The sequence below is a fragment of the Dasypus novemcinctus genome, chromosome 8, assembly GCF_030445035.2.
Source record: "Dasypus novemcinctus isolate mDasNov1 chromosome 8, mDasNov1.1.hap2, whole genome shotgun sequence".
NCBI classification, from domain to species: domain Eukaryota; kingdom Metazoa; phylum Chordata; class Mammalia; order Cingulata; family Dasypodidae; genus Dasypus; species Dasypus novemcinctus.
This window is the reverse complement of record NC_080680.1, coordinates 80,712,986-80,735,733: the sequence shown is the minus strand read 5'-3', so window position 1 is coordinate 80,735,733 and position 22,748 is coordinate 80,712,986. Positions and strand designations below refer to the sequence as shown.

At 48.9% G+C, this 22,748-nt stretch overlaps 3 protein-coding genes across 8 annotated transcripts in view; 2 read left to right on the top strand and 1 right to left on the bottom strand.

The window, feature by feature from the left end:
• The first annotated feature begins 6,176 nt into the window (after positions 1–6,176).
• On the top strand, positions 6,177–7,243 carry LOC101410995 (olfactory receptor 13J1). The gene has a single exon (XM_004457352.4). The coding sequence runs from the start codon at positions 6,305–6,307 to the stop codon at positions 7,241–7,243; it is 939 nt and encodes a 312-aa protein (XP_004457409.2). The 5' UTR covers positions 6,177–6,304.
• Positions 7,244–10,157: 2,914 nt separating this feature from the next.
• Positions 10,158–17,486, top strand: LOC101426227 (olfactory receptor 13C7-like). The gene has a single exon (XM_058302076.1). The coding sequence runs from the start codon at positions 16,503–16,505 to the stop codon at positions 17,484–17,486; it is 984 nt and encodes a 327-aa protein (XP_058158059.1). The 5' UTR covers positions 10,158–16,502.
• The window catches only part of TMEM8B (transmembrane protein 8B), a 32,810-nt gene continuing 25,289 nt past the window's right edge, over positions 15,228–22,748 (bottom strand). For 3 of the 6 annotated variants that reach the window (XM_058302070.1, XM_012524690.4, XM_004457308.5), the window contains exon 13: positions 15,228–22,724. In XM_058302070.1, the coding sequence (XP_058158053.1) occupies positions 22,389–22,724 (336 nt within the window). In that variant the 3' untranslated portion in view covers positions 15,228–22,388. The remainder of the gene's footprint in view (positions 22,725–22,748) is intronic. The other 3 variants (XM_058302068.2, XM_071216853.1, XM_058302069.2) reach the window with 1 other exon arrangement.

Sequence of the window (22,748 nt, the reverse complement as noted above, 5' to 3'; positions counted from 1 at the left end):
ATACTAAGCAGGAGCCAATGTGGCTCAGTGGTTAGGCTCTAGCTTCCCACATGCAAGGTCCAGGGTTGAATCCCCAGCCCCGGTACCAAAATATAAATAAAAGCTAAGGAAGTTCTCCAGGCTGAAAGTAGGTTAACCCAAATGGAAATTTGAATCCACACAAAAAGAACAAAAAGCGCTGGTAAAAGTAAGGCCCAGATGGCTTCACTGGTGAATTCTACCAAACATTTAAAGGATAATTAATACTAATTCTTCACAAACTCTTCTAAAAATTAGAAGAGGAGAGAACACTTCCCAACTCATTCTATGAGACCATACTACCCTCATACTAAAACCAAAGACGTCAACAATAAACCACAGACCCATATGAATACAGACTCAAAAATCCTCTACAAAGTACTAGCAAACTGTATTCAGCAACCTACACGAAGGATATATACCATGACCAAGAGGGATTTATCCCAGGAAAGCAAAGTTGGTTTGACATTCAAAAATCAATTAAACAATATACTGTATCAATAGAATAAAGGACAGAAACCACATGGTCATCTCAATTGAAAGAAATACAGAAAACCATTTGACCAAATTCAATATCCCTTCATGGTGAAAACATTCCACTAACTAGAAATAGGTGGAAACTTCTTCGTCCTGATAAAAGGCATCTACCTATGAAAAACCACAGTTAATGTTATACTTAACGGTGAAAGACTGAAAGTTTTCCCTCTAAGATCAGAAAGAAGAAAAAGATGTTTGCTCTCTTCATTTCTGTTCAACATTGTCCTGAAGTTTCTGTCTAGAGCAATTAGGCAAGAAAATGTAATAAAATTCATCCAGTTTGGAAAAAAAGAAATACAACTATCTCTATTTTCAGATGACATGTTCTTTGTACAGAAAATCCTTAGGAATGCATTAAAATTTATTAGAACTAATAAAAGAGTTCAACAAGGTTGTGGGTACAAAGTGAATATACAAAAATCAATTGTATTTATATACACTTGCAATGAACAACCTGAAAATTTAACTAAGAACACAATCCCACTTACAACAGCATGAAAGAATAAAATACTTAGGAACAAGTTTAACAAAAGAACTTAAAACTTATACTCTGAAAACTACAAAACATTATTGAAAGAAATTAAAGTACACCTAAAGAAATGAAAAGACATCCCACATCCCACATTCACAGAAGGAAGACTTATTGTTAAGATGGGAATACACCCCAAATTATCTACAAATGCAATCCCTATCAAAGTCTCTATTCCAGAAGGTTTCTTTACAAAATATGACAAGCTGATCCTGAAATTTATATGGAAACTCAACAGATACAGAATACCCAAAGCAATCTATTTTAAAAAAAGAAGAACAAAGTTGGAGGACTCACAGTTTCTAATTTCAAAATTTACTACAAAGCTGTAGTAATAAAGACTTCGTGGTACTGGCATAAAGATAGACATATAGATTAGTGGAATAGAATCAAGGATCCAGAAATAAACCCTCATATTTACAGTTAATTGATTTTCAACAAAGGCAAGACAATTCAGTGGGAAAATAAAGTAATCTTTTCAACAAATGGGGCTGGGAAACTAGACATTCAACATGAAAAGAATGATGTTGGACCCTTTGCTCACACCATATACAAAAACTTAACTCAAAATCTGTTTAAAATCTAAATATGCATTAAGGCTATACAACTCTTGGAAGAAAAGAAAAGGTTAAATTAGGCAATGGTTTCTTACATATGATACCAAAAGCACAAGTAACCAAATAAAAATTAACAAATTGGATATAATAAAAATTGAAAACATTTGTGCTTCAAAGGATACCATCAAGAGCTTGAGCAAGCAAATCACAAATGCTTATGGAGGGAGTTAGGGGCTTTTAAAAGGAAATGTCACTTTTGTACACTACATACTCATGTATTCTTTAAAAATTTTACAAGAATGTTCTATATGTATTACTTGTGTAAATAAAGTGTTAATAAGTTTGCTTGCAATTTAAAAACGGTTAAATAAAACGCTAACAACAATAACAATTCCAAAATGAAAGGACACTATCTGATAGAGACCCGTCAGCCTGCAGACTCATGGACATGGAATTAGAAGGAACATTAAGGAGGAATCACCAGGACAGATACTTTGAGTGCAGAGAAGATGAACCAAGTGAAGATTAAAGGAACCTAATCATAACAGACCTGGGCAGATTTGCTGTGCACAGACTGAGGAAAATATGATTCAAGGGTGGGTATTCAGTGTCATATGGCAAACCCCGAGCTGTCCTGCCTCCCTAGGTGACACTGAGCTAGCTCCTTCACTCCTCTCAGCCAGTTCTCCTGTCTGCACAAGGAGCATTGGTCAAGGAGGCCTTTAAGGACTTCCCTGCTCTGACATTCTGTCATTCTCTTTGTCTCTCTGCATCCAGTTCATTCCCCTTTTTCGCTTTCCAGATTTTGCACTTTCTTAAGATCCCCAAGACCTCTAACTTCTCACCTGGAAAGCAACTCTGCCTGGTATTTGTTTACTCATTCTTTCATTTATTTTTAAAGTTATTGGTTGAAGATTGCTTATGCATTCATTTAGTTGTTCATCCATCCATCTATCCATCCATTTGTCCATCCAGCCAGCCATTCTTTCTATAGACATTCCTGGGTCAGTAATGATTGGGGACCAGCCTGTGAGGGTGATTCCTGGCCCTGAGCCACTTTCTCCAACTTTTCCACACCAATTAAGATTTCTAAACAGACTCTGTGTAATTGGGTCTTTGGGACATCATCCCTGAAGCACCCCAAAGTTTCTAAGCTGGGCACATTTCCTCTTCTCTCTCTAAATTGCCTCAGGGATTGTGCAGTTCCCTGGCATGCAGGGAGCTTTGAAAGGTGCCTCTTTCAGTTGGTCTGTCTGCTCCCTGGGAGGCTGTCTGTCAGGATGGAGCTGGGAGCCGCCCAGGTCCAGGAGTCACCGGCCGCCCAGAGTAAACTGCTTGGTGCTCCCTTCAGCCTTGAGTCACTGGGCTTTCCTAATTCTACCAAACCTGACCCACTTCAGAGAGCCCCATTCAATTCTAAAGCACTTTGCATAATTCCACCAAATTCTAGAAGCCCCACTGAATTCTACAAGAGCCAAGGCATGTTTTCAGTTTGGAAAGCTGGGCCACTGTGAAACCTGGGATCCTGCCCATGAGGAGGGGTGGCCTGCTGCGCCTCTACCTACAGCCAGAGGAGAGAGTTCTTAGTCTCAAGTCCTCTGAAATCTCCTCCAGGCTGCTCAAGACACGGAGCCAGAAGATAAATGAGACGTGGGATGTAGGAAGAGGAAGGAGCCTAGGCTGGGAGTCGGGCGCCGTGGGAATGCCTGGGGCCTTGGCCTCCCCCTCTAACTCACCGTGTGATGGGAGCAAGCCCCCTCCCCTCTCTGGCTCTGTTTCCCCATGTCTAACACAGGGTGGTCTAGCAGATCTGTAAGTCCCCTCCCAGCTCTTCCAGAGTGCCATGTGGGCTGGGAAGAGGCCGTGTCGGGCAGCAGCTGCACATTCCCAGTTTGCCTTTGCCCCAGCAGGGCAGTAGAAGGGTCGGCTGTGGAGAGGAAGGGAGGTGGCACCCCTGCAGGCTGGCAGGGCTGGGCAATGGGCGGGGAGCAGGGCAGAGAGTTGAGCATTGTCCTAGAGATGCAAGCTTAGGCCACAGAGCATAAAGGAAAAAGGGCTGGGGGTGGCTTAGGAGAGGACAAAGGAGGCTCCCTGGCAGAGGTCATGTTGGGACTGGTTTTCAGGTAGGATGTGGCCAGGGGAGAGGTGAAGGCAGGCAGGATGGGGTGGGCTCTGCAGACAGAGCTTCGGAGTTCCAGAGCATTCACCCACAGTCCTCGTGCCCACTCTTGCCCCAGCTGAAGGACAGAAGGCAGGGCAGCGAGACATGGATCCTTGGCCCTCAAGCTGGGAAGCAGACAAGACACCGAGCCGGTTCGGTGGCCTTGACGCTGCTCTGAGGCTCCCTCCTCCTGGGCAGAGTTTGCTTCCTGCCCCCAGAGCTGCCTCTTCTCCCGTGAGAGCCCCACACCCCCTGCCTGGCCACGGTCTCTGCACCCACCTCCCAGGGAGACGTAGCCCTGCCCGGTCCCCCGACGGGCTGGCCAGGGGGCTGCACTACTGTTGTTGGATGCCAGAGCTGTGTGTGTGTCTGTGTGTGTCTGTCTGTATGTAAAAGAGAACAAGAGTGAGTGGCTGGTTCATGCGGACATCACACATGTGAAAGATCGTACATGAACACAGGAGACTGTGGCATGTATAGGAACACATGCATGTGCCGGTGGGTGAAGCAGGTGTTGGGCGTAAGCATGTAGGCGGGTGCATATGTGTGTGCCCCCGCGTGGGTGTGTGTACGTGGGCAGGGAGAGTGCAACGCCGCCTGTGCCTCCCCCCGGCCCTGGCTGGTGCCCGCCGCGTTGACGCTGCTGAATGGAGGCGCCCCTCCAGGAACTCAGCCTCAGGGTCTGGGCGGCGCTCACAGCTCCTGCTCCCCTTACCCCACGCGTCTCCACACGCGGTGGAGCTGAGGCAAGACTTTCGACAGGAAGCCTCGGGGCTAGTGGGAACCCTCCTTCCTGAGGTAGCGCCTCAGGGCTTAAGACGGAGTCTGTGTGAGAGGAAAGAGTGGGTGAAGGGTCCCTCTGCCTGGAACCCCGATGGGTGGGGAGGCCAGGAGACTCCTTCTCAGGAAGGATTCTGTGATCCTCTGAGTGGCCTAACAGAAAAAAAAAGCCTGTTTGTGGAAGTAAAGAGCCTCCTGTCACTAGAGGCAAGCAAACAGAGGCAGCACGAGGCTAAGAAAGGAGGAGCGGACAGGATTTCTACCTGAGAAGAGCTTGGATTGAGGGACCTGTGGGCACACCTAACTTCATGTGCGCCCTGAGGCCTAGCACCATGCCTGGTGTGTAGTAGGTCCTCAATAAATCTTGATTCTGGAGCAAATAAACCAATGAATAAAAGAGGGCAATGGTCACGCAGGTGAGGCGATGACAGGAGCTGGCGCTCAGCCCAGGGCCCAGCCTTGGCCTTGCTTCCAGCGGGGTTACTGGCATCGTGCTCAGGGCCCCAAACGGTAGGAAAGGCTGACTCAAGCTCCTCAGCTGGTGAGAGGATTGTGGGAGAAAAGCAGGAGCAGAGGGCCATCGCGTGTGGTAGAAGCTGCCTTTGGGGACTGGGTGGAAGTCAACACTCATTCTGAGCGTGGAGCAGGCATCACGTTGTCGGAGGCCTGCCTCCCAGGCTCACCCTGCCAGAGACCCACTGCATGGCCTCAGTTTCCCCGTTGCCCAGGTTGACCTCTCAGGACATGGTCCCAGCTGGTGCCCGGGGCTCAGCAGCCCTGGCTCAGGCCCACAGGAAATAGGAGGTTCAGTGCAGGCCCAGCAGGCCCAGCGAGTTAGCCAGAAAGCCCACGACGGAGGCAGATTCTGGGGGTCCAGCGCATGTGCAGTGGCTGATGAAGCAGACCCTGTAAAAGGACAAACGGACAAACCCACCAACAGGCTCAGAGGCCAGCAGGCACCCGGATCCGAGGCAGGATGTATGTTTCGGGCATGGAGACCAGAGCTGGCCTGAAGATGCAAGTCAGGTTCCTGCAGACTGAGAGACAAAGAAGAGGGGTACTCCCAGCGGCGGGAACAGTGCAAGCAGGAGGCCCCTTAGAGACCATTCAGCCCAGAGGTTCTCAAAGTGTGGGCCTACTGGTCAAAGTGTGGGCCTACTGGTTCAAAAGCCCGGGGGGTGGGGCCTAGCATTCTGTGTTTTAACAAACTCTGCAGGTGATTCTGGTGCATGCTGGTTTCAGTGCCTCTGATCCCAGACTGTGTTCTTGGAGCACTTACCAGCAGTACGTTAATGGGTGTTCTGGGAAAGGAGGATCCAAGGTCCAATAAATCTGGGGAGCACAACATACTCTCCACTGCTTTGGGAGAGTCACAAATCACATTTGAAGTCTTAAAGGCTCTGAGAAGTCCTGCAGTAAAGAGCTTTATTTATTTATGAGTGATTCAGTGTTACTTCCAGTTGATTTTTCAGATTGCCCACAAATATCTCACGCTAACACTCTCTTTGGGAAATTCTGATCTAAAAAATCCTCCTCATTTTTCAGATGGATAAAATAAGGCCCAGAGAGAGAGAGGGATTACCTGAAGTCACACAGTGAGTGACAGAGCTGGAAAGGAACCCAGCACTCTGCCTCCTCCCAGAAGAGGCTCTGTGGGTGTCCCACGACGCTGTGTCCTCCTTCCCTCCAGCCCAGCTGCACGTCTCCCCAGAGCCCTGCAGCATGGAGCCGGTCAATAGCACGGGAGCCTCTGAGTTCTTTCCGAAAGGCTTTTCAGGCTACCCAGCCCTGCAGCGCCTGCTCTTTCCTCTCTGCTCAGCCGTGTACCTGGCGACCCTGCTGGGGAACACGGTCATCGTGGCGGTGAGCCTGCTGGACGTCCACCTGCACACGCCCCTGTACTTCTCCCTGGGCAACCTCTCTGTCCTGGACATCTGCTACACGTCCACCTTTGTGGCCCTGATGCTGGTCCACTTCCTGACGGCCCGGAAGACCATTTCCTTTACTGGCTGCGCCATCCAGATGTGTCTGAGCCTGTCCACGGGCTCCACGGGGTGCCTGCTGCTCGCCATCAGGGCCTACGATCGCTGCCTGGCCATCTGCCGTCCACTCCGGTACCCCGTGCTCACGAGCCGCCAGCTCAGCGAGCTGCTGGCAGGAGCCGCCTGGGCCCTCTGCCTCCTCAAGTCGGTGACAGAGACGGTCCTCGCCATGAGGTTGCCCTTCTGCGGCCACCACGTGGTCAGCCACTTCACCACCGAGCTCCTGGAGGTGCCGAAGCTGGCGTGCGGTGACACGTCGGTCAGCGAGGCCCTCCTGCCGGCGGGCAGCGTTCTGCTGCTGCCCATGCCCCCGGCACTCATCTGCCTGTCCTACGCGCTCATCCTGGCCACCGTCCTGAGGGTGCCCTCCGCCGCCGGGCGCCGCAAAGCCTTCTCCACCTGCTTGGCGCACCTGGCCATGGGGCTGCTCTTCTACGGCACCATCGGCATCGCCTACGTGAAGCCCCAGAGCAAGGAGGCCCGTGTCTCCGACAAGGTCTTCACGATCCTCTGTGCCTTGGTCACGCCCATGCTGAACCCCGTCATCTACAGCCTGAGCAACAAGGAGGTGAAGGAGGCCACCAGGAAGGCGTGGGGCAGGAGCGGCACCTCCAGGTGAGGCAGGGCGGGCCTGGGCCCCGGCACGGCCCCGGGGGCGGGCGAGGCCACCTGCAGGCCCCAGGGAGGGTGGGATGGGCACAAGCCCACGGGTGTGGTATCTTCACCCCAGAAGGCCCCCAACAGGCGGCTCCAAGACCCACTGACCCTGTCACAGAAAGGGTTCCCAAGTCTTCCTTCTGTTCCTCCCCCTGCCCCGACGGCGTGGCCCTGAGCCAGCTCTCAGCATCACCCCCTGGACCTGACGGCATTCAAGGGCCTCCCAAGCTGGCCCCGCCTGACTTACCTTCCCAGCCCTCTGCCCTGCAATCACACACCAGCAGATTGTGTGCCTCAAAATTCCCCTGCACCGCCCAGCTCTGTGCCCTTCTTGGGCTCTCCCCGCAAGGCGGCACCCTCGCAGCACAGAACGCCTTGTGTAAAATTAAGTACTGCCTGAACTTTAAGGATCAGCTCAAATGTCACCTCCACCAGGAAGCCTTCGGGCTTTGTTCCTCTCCTCCTGCTTATTCTCAGTGGTTCTCTACGAGTAGGGAATTTCAGATTCCATTCTGCCCCAAGGTGCAGCCCTGCCCGATTCAGGCCTTGGAGGAGTTTTTAAAAGTAGCAAAGGAGCACTTCAATGTAGGATGATAATGACAGACCCTAGTGTCCTTCCCAAACCCAAGCAGTGCTGGAATTGGGGTGCACAGATGACAGACATGGCCTAGCCCCCCAGGAGGTGACAGCAGAGCAGTAATAAGGCCCAGAGTCCAAGACCCCCAGGCTTGTCCATCCACTGGGATACCAATCACCCGGAGCCCCCAGACCCCCCTATCGGCCGCTTCTGCCTCCCCACGGAGGCCCCTCCGCCTGGCATCCACGCCTCACCTGGCTTTGGGGACTTGCTCTAGCCTTGCTCACCCTACCCCCTCAGTTCCTGCTGTAGCCACTCCTTCCTGAGAAATCAGTGAACTCACAGTGGAAACGGACCCAGAGGACCCCACTGACAGAGCATTTCCATTCCCTGCGCCCCTCTGGCCTCAGTGGCACCATCTGGGTGATGGGGGAGCTGGGCTCAGAGTCCAACAGCTGCCCAGCTTCTCTGCCCTCTGGCTGCAGGTCGCACAGCCCCTGCATGAGCCCTCGGCTCCCCTCCCGGGCCCTGGGCTCTCTTTTGGCTCTCTCTGTTGATCAGAAACGGTCCTAGTTGTACCATGCTGAGGGCACCCTGGAGAGAAGCAGCCTGCTCTCCGCAGCTCACAGCCTGAGCAGAAAGAGACACACAAGCCTCTCTGATCCAGCCAGTCGAGGCTGTTGACAGGCCTTGACCACCCTCTGGGCAGTGGGGGGGTTATAATCAGATTGGATTTTTAGAAACATTGCTGATTAAATGCTGTTCTTCACCAATGAAATTGGCAGATTGTTTTTATTTTGTTTTTTAACTATAATGCCTATTATCAGCTCAGACACAATGAAATAGGCAATGCCGTACCCTGCTGGTGCGAATGGAAATAAGTCGATGTGAGCTTCCTGGAAAGTAGGCTGTGAAAATAATCAAGACCCTTTGACCCAACACCTCCACTTCTAGGAATTAACCTAAGAAAATAATCAGAGATGCGGTCAAAGATTTTTTTTTTTTAAGATATATTTTATTTATTTCTCTCTCCTCCCCTCCCCTTGTCTGTCCATTCTCTGTGTGTTCTTCCATGTCCATTTGCATTGTCAGGCGGCACAGGAAACTGCGTCTCTTTTCTGTTGCATCATCTTGCTGAGTCAGCTCTCCATGTGTGCGGTGCCACTCCTGGGTGGGCTGCACTTTTTTTGGGCTGGGCAGCTCTCCTTACGGGGCGCACTGCTTGTGCTTGGGGCGCGGGGCGCCCCTGCATGGCACGGCACTCCTTGCGTGGCAGCACTGCACATGAGCCAGCTCACCACACGGGTCAGGAGGCCCTGGGGATCGAACCCTGGACCCTCCATATGGTAGACGGATACTCTGTCAGTTGAGCCACATCTGCTTTCCTCTAAGATTTATGATAAGGACATGTAAGCGGATATTAATCACAGCATTACTTATGGTAACAAAATTGTGATCATCTAAACGTCCAATCCTTAAACGATGTTTAAATAAATCCTAGTAGATTCCAACAATAGAATGTGATGCAGCCACCAGAAATCCTATTTTCTGAAGAATATTTGATCATGGGAAATGCTCACAATGTAATTAGTAGGAAAAAAAAGTAGAACACAGAATATTGTATTCAATGATTTCAATCTTGTTTTTTAAAATATTTTTCTAATGGATATTTGAATAAATATATATGTAGAAAATTCTGAAAATCTATGACAAAATATTAACTAAGAACATTTCCTCTGGGTGATGGGGTACAGATAAGCATTGTTTTGTTATTCTTTTCAATTTTTTTAAAAAAATGGAGTTTCCAATTTTCCTAAAATGAAGGTGAACTTAAACTTTTAAAATAATCTTACTCATTTTTTTAAGAAGTGGAAAATCAACCAGGTCCAGGGTAGAAGATAGATGAGAAGGGCTCCAGACCAGGAATAGGGACTGGGGAAGCTTTTGCAGTAATCCCGGCACAAGCAGAGAGGGGAGGGCTGAGAAGTCCTTGGGGTGTACATGTGATACAGAAGTGGGTGAGGGAGAGAGAGGACTGTGGGTTGAAGCCGAGGCTTCGGGTTTGTTTGGGGGCATAGCGCTGCCCTTCAATGAGTTGCCTAGATGGGGACCAGGGCAGAAGAAGGCTACAGGGGGGAGGAGATTGTGATGAGATTGTGGGTACCCTGAACCCACATACTGGGTAGCAGGAGGGCACAGTTCTATGAGCTCTTGGAAAAATTATTGGTTACAATCTTCTGAGTCTTTACTTTGACCTGTATTCTTGATAAAAATCCCAAAAGACAAGTCAGCATAAGGTGGGAATTTACAGCTTCTGCTGCTTTATTTAAGGTCATTTTTCAGTTCTTAAACTGTGTGAAGTTTTTAGTCTTCATTGCTGAAAAAAAAAAAGTACAGAAAAAGATATCTGCAAAAGCCTGACTAAATCCCTGGCTTATTAAAGTCCCTCACAAGTGCTCAGAGTCTAACACTTCACAAAGCAATTTACTTTCTTTAAGCTGTCATGAACCCAGGTCTGCACAGCAATCCTGGAAGGACACAGGGAGGGACTTTCTCAGCCATTGCTCATCCTAAGACAACTGGGCCCAGGGACAGGAACTGACTGGCCCCAGGGCCTGTGGCATCAAAGCAGGGGCATCTGGAAGAAGACCTAGTTCGTCAGATTCTCTGTCCAGATTCTCACCCCAGCCAGGGCCCTCCTGGGGCCAAGCAAGGAACCTGGAGTCTCGGAAACCCAGGCCCCACAGCTGCCAAATCATCCACTTTGTGTCGTTGCAGAACTCAAACTTTAAATTGGGCAGGGACTTTAAGGTCCCTGAGAGCAGGGAGCAAGTGAGCTATGTGGCAGGGGGCCAGGACGCTGGTCCTCAGGGCCTGTCAGTCCAGCCCGTCCCAGCACAGGGGGCTGCTGGTAATGAACTCAGCTCTCCCCTCCTGTGCTCTCCCAGACCAGCCGGTCAGCTCACCTGGCAGCCACCTCCAACTCTCGGCTTGTATTATGCCACTGGTCCAACAGGTAGGAGGTAAAGAGAATCCATCTGGCAGGCGGATTATTCTCACAAAATCTTTTTTAAACATTTAAAAACCAGAATACTGGCTTGAGGGAGGAGCATACAGATAATAATAACAGCTACCACTTACTGAAGTCACCGTGTGCCCGGCTCTGTGCTGAGTGTTATGTGCATTATCTCACTGGATCCTCAAAATAACCCCAGGAGGAAATACAGCTAGCTCCAAGTTACAGGTAAGGAAGCTGAGAGTGAGGAAATTGTTAGCAGGGCTGGGACCTGAACCCTGGTCAGTCTGACTCGAAGCCCACACTCGATTCCACTGCAACCCAGCAAGGACATGGCAAAGCAGGAATTCCAGGTATCAGGCACAGTGTGACAGAAGATTTCTTGTTAGCTTCCCACCCCACCTCTAATCTTTAGCAACAATTTGTGAAGCCTAAAATCATATTAAATGGTTAAAACTAGATTTACCAGTCAAGGAAATTGATATTTACCTTGCAAAATATAAAAATATTTGATATTTACCTTGGAAGTGGCTAGAGAAATGTGAGGAAATGTTTCTGAGGTTGCAGAATACCAGAGATGATGTAATTGTAAAAGATCTCCACTTCACAGAAATGGAGTTGATCAAGGTCACAAGCAGATTAGAAACAAAGGTGAGAACCAGCTCGAGGTCCCCTCACAGCTAGTCCAGGGCTCACTCCACAACATCACCCTGCCTCTCAGGAGGCATAAAACTGGAAGAGTGAAATTAGACAATTATTTTCAGACACTCACTGTCCTTCCACTCCATGGATCTGATTTTCCACGAAGTGAGAGTATGTGCCATTGGCAGGTAGCTGCTCGAATGGCTAAGTGGGTTGTGAAATGCCATCATACCCAATGCAAGTATTAGTGCTGCTCAGCAATATTTCTGGTTCTCCTCCTTCTAAGCATGTGGTAGTTACTAAGCATGTGTGCCCGTGGGTTGTGGGCAGATGTGACATATGTCACTTTTGGGCTGGAGGATTTGACTGCTGGTACAAAACGTCCAGTGTGCTCTTTCCCTGCCATAATGACTAGTGACGTTCCAGACAGTGGAGCCTCAATTAGCTAGAGTCCCTGAGAAGAATGACATGGAGCAGAACCCCCAGAAAATCCACAGTGGAAACATAACATGAGCAAAAAACCAACTTGTGTCAGTTTAAGCCACTGAGATTGTGGGGTTGTATGTTACTGCAGGAAATTCTAGCCCATCTTGACCAACACATCACGAGAAGAGCAGCTCTTACCTGATATCCCATCCTGTGCCCGTGTTGGCAGAGTCAGAGCTGCTGATAACCCAACACAATGATGCTTTCTAGGCACAGAGTTATTGGGGGGAGGGGAGCCTGTGGCCTCCTGGTTTCTAATTTCCTTGAATGTGTTATGATCAGCCTAGTGAACTGTGAGGAAACCCACCACTCTCCTGATTTCTTTTCTTCAAGAAGAGCAGCTGTTAGTTCAAGTAAGAAGCTGGCACCCCCAAAGCTCTTCTCTAGCAGTCACAATGGCCACATCACTCTGTGGGGGTGTTTGGGGGTGGCGATCTCAAAGTAAGGCATTTGGGATCAGGACTTTGGGCAGAGTGGCACTGGATCCCAGTAAACGAGTGGTACAGTTCAAATGGCAATCACTCATGGGTGTAGGGCACTGGAGAGTGGCAGTGATAAATTTGACACAGCCCTTTGTATTCCATAACTAAAAGCTAGTCAGAGGAAGCTATGGAACAAGCCAACTCTGATGCAAGGCAGAAGGAGATCAGTCTGTGCTAAATGGCTGTGTGACCATCAATGTTGTCCACGTGGTCACTTCTGCAGAGGCCCCTCAGAAGGCTGCACAGGAAAAAGGTGGAGTGTGTGCTGACCCTTGAGGAACGAGGGGAGGAGAAGGGTCATTGCAACCTGAGGAAATAGCTGAAGAGGGAGAAGATGCGGCGTGTAGGGTTTCTCCGGGCGATGGGAAGTGGTCTGGTGAGGCTGGAGAAGACGTGCGTGAGCGGAGGTGGTAGAAGGTGGACAGGAGGCAGGCTAGAGCTTGATCACAAAAGACCTCAAATGCCTCTGCCATTCCCACTTGGTCTTTTCATTAGAGACAAGGGTAAGGAAGAAAAATGCACAGTCAGGTGATTTCCTACCTTTCCCCTCCTTGAAAACACTCCACAGCTGAGTCCAGTGTTAAAATTTCAGGCTAACATAGGTCTTGCTCTCAAAGTCATCACCCCAGTAAAGACCAAACCCTTATAATTCTTCTTTCCGGATTTCAGGAGTTATTTTGCTTTACATCTCTTACAGAAAGCCCTTTCTTATCCCCCTAGCTGGGTGTGATCTGTCTCAACTCTACCGCCCCTCTCAATTCCTTTGGTGGTCTGCTGACTCTGTCCTGAGTCCAGCTCTACTGTGATGGGATAGTATTTATGATATGGGAATGGACACATAGCCCACATCCCCTCGGTCCTTCTCACCAAAAGACTGGCCACATCATTCTCTGACCAGTGCCCCAGGGAAGAGACCTGATTGCAGAAAATGGAGAACTAAGGGATCTTTTCCTGGCTTCTGGCCTTAAGAAACTGAGGCCCTGAAGGGAGCAGAAAAGACTTGAGGCACAGACAAAAGATTTGGGAGAAAACCAGCTAAGTAAAAGGAAGGCTTCCCCACCTCCAGATTAACAAACATTCCCTGAGCTAAGGGAAAGGAAGAGAGAGAAGGAGGAGAATTAATGAGAGCATTGGCATAGAAGGTCCCAGAGGAGACCCTGAGCCCCAGTTCCTGGGCCAAATGCTGGGAAGGTGACAAGTCCCTGGAGAGATGTACAAGATTTTAAATCTGGGACAACCCATGCCTTGTTGGTCAAGTCCAGTCCAGGAAGGTGTCCAGAGTAGAAATGGCTTCAAGGTGTGCCTTAGACCACCTCCCAGATCTTCACAGGTGGCACAAAAGTGGAGGAGAGAGCCTCAGTTCAGAAAAGGGTTAGGCACCTCTAGGGTGACCTGTCCGGACCACTGAAGGGGACTAGACGGAATGATGGAAATTTCAGGAAATGGATGCAATAGGGACCCTGATGACAGAGAGGTCACACTCCCAACATCTTGGCATTATGTAAGACTCTCAGAACCCTGCAGTGACTCTCGTGGAAAAAACAGAAATCCTGAATTGACAAAAGATTCTATTTCTAGTCCTCATATGGGACGGGGTGGGGGGGCTCAGAATAGAGGTTATACTCTTGAGTCAGAATGTGAGACTAACATAGGTCTTTTTATAACGACACCCCCAATAAAGACCAAACCCTTCTAATTCTTTCCAGGCTTCAGGTAGTACTTTGTTTTATATCTCAGTCTTAAAGAGAATGGGATCCAGGAGGAGCCTCAGAAATCTCTAAAGCCCAGAGAGAGGAAGGTATGTGTCCAAGGTCACTGAGCGAGTGAATGATTGTAAACTCCATGAGGGCAGGAGTCACATCAGTCCACTGTATTCTCAGCACTAAGCATGGGACTAGAGCAGAGCAGTGCTCAATAATTATTTGCTAAATGAGTAAATAACTGAATGAGCCATCACACTTGGGATCTCTTTGCCAAACCTCGGCAAAGGAAACCCTACTCTAAATGTTCACATGGATGCGATTTAAGATAAATTGCTGACCCAGATTAGCCAACTACCCCTGTATGTTCCAGAAACTGTCCCTTAACAATTATCCTGATTCAGGGAAGTAGAGGGAAAACCAAACTAGGATCTGGGGAGAAAGGGGGTCATGTGAGATGCTGGAGCTCTTGTCCATAAGGTGGTGAGCCCAAATCCAGCAGATGCCTGCTGAGTAAAGATGCAGTCTTCCAAATTCAGTCTCAACATGTTATTGCACCACCCGAGGCAGCTTACAAGCACCTCTGTATGTCTCTTCTGAACTACACAGCTTCCTTTTTCTTCAGAGGAGGAAAGTGAAACTCAGAGAGGCCAAGTGACTTGGACAATACCACTCAGCTGGTCAGTGCTGAAGCTGGGACGCAAAGCTGGACTTTTGAATCAGGCAGTCAGTATCTGCAGAGTGACTGCACTTAGCAGGACCCACTGTACAGGGTGCTGGAAGGAAGAAGACAGAGTCTTGCTCTCAAGGTGTAATAGAGGAGACAGGTGCACCACACAGCACACAATAATACAGAGGGGTAGCCATAGGGCTGTGGGAGCACAATAAGGAAGCAGATAATCCTGCAAGGGTGACAGGAGGTAAAAGGAGGTGACATGGAGGTGGACGCTGAAGAACGAGGAGGAACGCCCCCACTAAGGAAGGGGAGAGGACATGCTTACAAAGGGAACTTCCTGGGGACTTACAAAGGGGACAAAGATGTAGAGCTAGGAAAATGCATAGTTTATTCAGGAAAGGGTGAGCCCTTTGGCTTCTATAAATGGTTAATGCAATTAATCAAGAGAAATGAGGAAAACATCTATCCCCAAAGAAGGACAGATGGTGCTCCAACACGTTCATAGGACAATGGCCTCACAATCAATCCAGGATGGCAGGGAGAGAGTTGGGGGGTTCCTCTGAAGGGTGAACATTCACACTCAGCTCCTATTTCTCCTTTAGACCAGGGAACTTGAGCCATGGAACAGCTTTCCTGTCCATATGAGCTCGCTGTGCCTTGGAGACACTTGGGTTCCCTACTGTGAATACCTAGTGGTGGCCCTTCCCAAAGACAGTAGTGAGTCGAGTTCAGAACATCGATGGAGGATACTGGAGAAAACTGAAGCTTCTTCTGACTCCTCCCTTAAAAATCTAGTCAGTGATTTATAACACCTCTGTCAAATTTAGAATCTGGTTTTTCCTTCTTGTGTGGCATCATTATCAATACCATTTATCTTAAAAAGCAACATGGAGGCCAAGAAGTGAATTACTTGGCTTTCATGACCAAGGTTAAATCTGTGACCAGTAGCTCTATTGGGTATGTCTGTTCTTGTCTGTCCTTTTATAAATCAGTGAATCTTCTGCAATTCCTTGAGGAGAGATGACCAGGAATCAGACTTACATCCTGTGGAGCTGAAATGTTAGAAATTTATGGCCCAACCCAAAGATGAGCATCATCTATCATCCACCTGCTTGCCAGAGCTCATCTCGCCTAACGTAGGAAAGAGGGGACATCTTTTTTGTTTTTTCTTACTGCTGCTGCCCCTGTACCTAAATTAATACCTAGCACAGAGTAGGTGCCCAATACATATCCAGTGAATGAATGGATCTTAAATACTACAGGCATAATTCAGCCATCTCAAGTCATAACCTAGAAAAGATGCTTCTTTTTGAAAACTTAAAAATGCTTTAGATTCCAAAGAAGCATATCAAACATAAATCCCACCATATCGTCTCTGCTGAGTCCACTCTGGGGAGAACAGAGAGGTGCCTAGGGGACTGGAATGTGCTACCTACTCCCCTAAGTTGCATCAGTAAAGCTGCAGAGCTGAGTGACCAGCTTACAAACCCAAAGTCCAACACTCTCATTATATAGATGGTGAAACTAAACTCTAGAGAGGGAACTGACCTGCCCCAGGTAACAGACCCAGGTTGCTTGACTCTAAAGTGAGTCAGAGCTTTTTCCAAAACTTGTGTGGTCCAGATGGAAAAGGTAGAATGAGATGGATGGGGCAAACCAGACAGCTGTGACAGAATATGTCCTGCTGGGGCTATACGAGCACCATAACCTAGAGCTCATCCTGTTTGGGCTTTGCCTGGGAATCTACTCCATGAATGTGCTGGGGAACTCCCTCCTCATCGTGTTGAACATGCTGGACCCCCACCTGCACAGCCCCATGTACTTCTTCCTCAGCAACCTCTCCCTCATGGACATCTGTGGCACATCCTCCTTCATACCCCTCATGCTGGTCAACTTCCTGGAAACCCAAAGGACCATCTCCTTCCCTGGCTGTGCCCTGCAGATGTACCTGACCCTGGCACTGGGCACCACAGAGTGCCTTCTCCTGGCCGTGATGGCATATGACCGTTACATAGCTATCTGCCAACCGCTTAGGTATCCAGAGCTCATGAGTGGGCAGATATGCGTGCAGATGGCAGTGCTGAGCTGGGGGACAGGCTTCTTCAACTCACTGCTGCAGTCCATCCTTGTCTGGCGCCTTCCCTTCTGTGGCCACAATGTCATCAACCATTTCTTCTGTGAGATCTTGGCAGTGCTGAAATTGGCCTGTGGGGACATCTCCCTCAATGCGCTGGTGTTAAAGGTGGCCACAGCAGTTGTGACACTGGCCCCGCTTCTGCTCATCTGTTTGTCCTATATTTTCATCCTTGCTGCCATCCTTAGGGCTCCCTCTGCTGTGGGCCGGCACAAAGCCTTCTCCACCTGTTCTGCTCACCTCACAGTGGTGGTGATTTTCTACGGGACCATCTCCTTCATGTACTTCCAGGCCAAGGCCAAGAAGACCACCTGGGATAAGATTATTGCATTGTTTTATGGGGTTGTGACACCCTCACTAAACCCCATCATCTACAGCCTGAGGAACACAGAGGTAAAAGCTGCTATGAGAGCCCTTCTGCAGGGAGAGCTCTCCAGGAAAATGTCCCACTTTTATTGCTGCTCTCCATCTCTACCAGTCAAGATAGGTTAGGATGCTGTGGTAATGACCTCAAAATATCAGTGGCTTAAAACCATAAGGGTTTGTTTCTCGCTCGTGCTGCAGGTTCATTAGAGCATGGTGGGGATTCTGCTCTACATCATGGCTCTTCTTCCTTTAATACTCAGCAACTACTATCTGGAACTTCATTGATCACCATGACAAAAGGAAATGAGAAAGTGACAAAGCATGCACTGACTCTTAGAGTTTCCACACAGAAGCGATACATGTAACCTCTGCTTACATTTCATTGGCCAACAAAGTCCTGTGGTCACATCTAACATCAAAAGGGAGGGAAAGCTCACCTACCCTGTATCTTGAAGGAGAGAAAGAACTGAGATATTTGTGAATAGCCTAATAACTATCACACCACCCTATAGAGTAAATTCATGAGCTAACAGAGACTTAGATTTGGCTTCCTTTTCCCTGACCAACCCTCCTCCATAGGCTGCTGCTAGATTAATTATCCCAAGAAAACACTGGTTAACTCCTTGTGATGCCTCTGTAATGTGCTGTCCTAACTAGGTCAGAACTGTGTTTCCCAGAATTTCCTTCTCTGTTATGACACTGGGTTAGGACTGACCATCAGAGAAATTTGCATGAGCTTTGGAAGGTGAAGTGAAGCAGCAACTAATTTTTTATGCTCATTACAGAGAAGGGCACCAGCTTCTGTGGGTGCACTCATTGTCACCAGTCTTCTGGCTCACTTTGTGAGCCATGGGGCAGGAGTTGGGCCCACAGCTCCTACGCTTCTCACCAGATCATCTCCTTCAGCCGTTCTGAGACCCAGATCAAAAGCAGCTCCATGGCGAAGAGTGCCAGCTTCCCCTGCAGATCACTAGTGTCATTGAGATTGAAGGCAGTGAGAGACAGACACAGGTTCCAGTTTGTCCTCATGAGTTCTAATTTGTCCTTACTCTCCTCCACTGCACAGCACTCTCCTTCCTGACTACCCGACTGCCTACAGCAGTTTCAGGCTCTACAGCAAATTCAGAGGCCACAGCTTTACATGGTCTTCTCCCACAATTGCATAGTCTATTCTCTATAATAAATCTCCTATATCACTCATAGTGGTTCTATTACTTTGATCAAATCCCAAATGATTCATCATTCTTCTGATCAAGAACATTTAGTGGCTCCCCATTACCTCAGTGTTAATTTTAAATTCTTCAGCTGAGTCCTCAAGACTGTCCCAAATCTGGCCCTACCAGCCTCTTCAGCCTTATTTTCCATAAGCCCCTTCAAGTGGGCCATTCCCTCTTTGTACACTGTTTTGTCCTGTCTCCTTGTTCTCTGATAGGACTTGGACTACTTTTCAAAGCCAGCTTAGATGGCTTTTCAAAATCATCTCTTTACATTCTACAGTATTTTATTGGAGCCTTTCACTCAGAACCTATCCTGTCCCACCTGGTATGAATGATACTTCACCACAATGTGAGCTTCTTGAAGGCAGGATTCAACCAGGTCCAGCCCATCTCTGTAGCTCCCACATAGCCTTCCCTATAGATGGTTTGCTGAACTGAATTGTCACTCAGAAGCCCTCACAATGTCACCACCTGGGGATTTAGCCCTGTGCTGATGAACATGCTCCAGGCAATTGTAGATGAGGGACCAGCAGCATCAGCTGCCACAGTCCCGGATTCAAAGAAGAGAGAGGTTTTTTGGATCTTGTGCTCTCCTCCAGTCAGGAAGGTCATGAGACAACAAGGATCCCCATTTGGGCAGCCAGGACCCAGGGTTTCCAGGCTTGATTCAGCTGCTATGCCTAGAGCTGCTGCACTGCAGGTCCTCTCCTTCCAGGAATTCTACCTACAGGCACCTAAATTTCAAAATGCCCAAAACTGAACTCATCATTCTCCTCCTAAAATTGTGTCACCATCTCAGGGAATAGCACCATCATCCCTGAGTCACCAAGCCAGAAACACGGCAGTCATCACAGACTTCCTCTCACTCCCACCAACCCACACATCCAATCACTCAGTCACTAAGTCCTAAAGAGTCCACCTACTAATAGCCACTGCATTAAGAAAGACTTAACATCTCTCTCATATATTGCAATGCCTGCGTCACAGCACTCCCATCCTCCAAACTCTCCCCCAAATCTATCCTCTACACCAGCCATCAAAACACCAATCTGACCATGTTATTCTCCTGCTGAATCCCTCCAATTTCCTATAGAATAAAAGCCAGAGGTTGGAGCGTGTCCAACCTCAACACTGGCTGCTGCCTCCACACCCTCTCCACTCACACACGTCCTCCAGGCCCAGGCACACACTGAACTAGTCACAGTTCCCTGAGTAAACACCAGTCTTTCCTGCCTCTGTGCCTCCTCCTTGCTCTTCCCTCCCCATGTCCAAACACATCTTGCCTTTCACTGATATTCAGAACACTTGTCATGTTAGGCACCATTCCAAGTGTTCTAAGAGCTTTACTGACGGGGGACCAGATGGAATGATGGAAATCTCAGGGGATGGATGCAATTTGGACTCTGGCAACCAGAAAACACTCCCAACATCTTGGCATTATGCAAACACATTTAATCCTCAGTCAAACCACCCTCCTCCAGAAAGGCCCTTCTTATCCCCCTAGCTGGGTGCGGTCTGTCTCAACTCTATCGCTCCTCTCAATTCCTTTGGTGGTCTGCTGACTCTGTCCTGAGTCCAGCTCTACTATGATGGGATAGTATTTATGATATAGGAATGGACACATAGCCCACATCCCCTCGGTCCTTCTCACCAAAAGACTGGCCACATCATTCTCTGATCAGTGCCCCAGGGAAGAGACCTGATTGCAGAAAATGGAGAACTAAGGGATTTTTTTCCTGGCTTTTGGCCTTAAGAAACTTAGGCCCTGAAGGGAGCAGAAAAGACTTGAGGCACAGACAAAAGATTTGGGAGAAAACCAACTAAGTAAAAGTAAGGCTTCCCCACCTCCAGAATAACAAACATTCCCTGAGCTAAGGGAAAGGAAGAGAGAGGAGGAGAAGAATTAATGAGAGCATTGGCATAGAAGGTCCCAGAAAGGGCCCTGAGCAGATGTGCAGGATTTTATATCTGGGGCAACCCATGCCTTGTTAGTCAGGTCAAGTCCAGGAAGGTGTCCAGAGTAGAAATGGCTTCAAGGTGTGCTTGGGTAGCCAAGGCCTTAGACCACCTCCCAGGTCTTCACAGGTGGCACAGAAGTGGAAGAGAGAGCATCACCATCCCAGGGTCCACAGGATAGAGGAATAAAATATGGACTAGAGGAGACTTTACTGGTATTCTACGACAGAATTATTGTGACTCTAGCAATGAAAGAAATTATATTGTTGATGTGGAGACAGTGGCCACTGGGTTGCTGAAAGCAGGGAGAGGGAAAAGGAGGTGTGATATGGGAGCATTTTTGGGACTTGAAGTTGTCCTGAATGATATTGCAAGGACAGATGCAGGACATTATATCTCCCGCCATAATCCACTGAATGGACTGGGAGAGAGTATAAACTACAACAAAAACTATAATCCATGCTGTGTAGCAGTGTTCCAAAATGTATTCATCGAATGCAAAGAATGAATGCACCACACTAATGAAAGAAGTTGTTAATGTGGGAAAACTGGGGTATGTGGGGAGTGGGGCATATGGGAATCTCTTCTATTTTTTCAAGGTAACATTTTGTGTGATCCATGTATCTTTTAAAAATAAATTTAAAATAGATTTTAAAGAAGAAGAAGAAGAAGAAGAAGTAGTGGAGGGGAGAACCTTGGTACTGAAAACGGTTAGGCACCTCTAGGGTGACCTGCCTGGACCACTGACAGGCACCAGACAGAATGATGGAAATTCAGGAGATGGAGGTAATAGGGACCCTGGGGACAGAGAGGCTAATCTCCAACATCTTGGCATTATATAAAACCCTCAGAACCCTGCTGTGACCTTTGTGGAAAGAGTAGAAATCTTGAGTCGACGAAAGGTTATATTTCTGGTACTCAGACAAAAGGGGGGAGCTCAAAATAGAAGACATTCTTTGATATTATGCATCTGAAATTTGTACCTACTACACCAGATAGCTCAATTTCCTTCCCTGCTTGGTGTGGGCTCCACGAGGGAGGTCTGTCTCACTGACTTAAATTATCTCAACAGGCACACACACTCCCTACTCCAGCTCCTGCAGTAGGGCTGCCTGGGAACAGCAGGCAGCAGGAAGTATTTGGAAATCTATGTAGGCATTTGGAAATGGGAGGGATGAGCTTGGCTCCCCGTGTTCACTGCAGCTGGGCTCCCATCAGCCCTCACGGTCTCTCTTTCCCTCCCTCCCCACACCACTGGCCCCACAAAAAAGGGCAGCACAGAACCAGCACGTACTTCATTGGAGACACACCAGACTCCACCTGCATCGACTCAGGACACCAGCTGCCCCAGCCCCAGCCCCATCTGTCCTGCAGTCGGCCTCCCTAGCATAGCTCAGCACAGCACAGCCCAGATGCTGGCCCTGGGAAGAAAGCCCGAGGCCAGATGCTGAGCTGCTGAGCTGCTGGGAAGATCTGGAGATTCAGTTCCCTGAAAACAGATTACATTTCCCCAGGAATGACACCATGTTCCTGAGAGGGCTCTGTCTCCCTGGGAAGGAATCCATGTCTTCAGGAGGGTTCCGCATCTCTAGGAAGGGCTCCACACCCCTAGGAGGGACTCCCTGGTCCCCAGGGGCTCTGTGTCCCTGCATAGGCTCCGGTCCTCCTGAAGGACTCCAGGTGCTCAAGAAGTGCTCCAGGTCCCTGGAAGAACCCCGTGTCCTGAAGATTCCATGTCCTCTAGAAACACAGCTTGTCTCCTGCCACTGGGAGGGTTCCAGCTCAGGACCTCAGGAAGGTCCCTTTGCCCCTGGGAAGGGTTCCTGTTCCCAGACGGCCAGGCCCAAAGCCCCTCTCAGCTGGCACAGATGCTGCTGATAGCAGCCCCTCCAGGGCCGACGAGTCCCAGCTCCTCCTGCTCATTGATGCACAGCTGGTAGCCGCAGCCCCGGGCCCGAGCTCCAGATGGCACCCGGCGGTCAGTCTTGGCACGAGGGGGCAGCAAGAAGCCCACGCTGCCGGCAATGAGCATGTGCCAAATGCTATGGATGTAGAAGTAGTTGTCCCGGGTCTCCACAAAAGCATAGAGGAGGACAGCACTGCCCGCAATAAGGCTGCCTGGGCACAGGTAGAAAAGCCAGCGGCGCCAAGTGGGAGGGTAGCAGTGACGGCGGCGGACGCTGCGCACTGTCTGGGGGGAGGCAGAGAAGTGGGG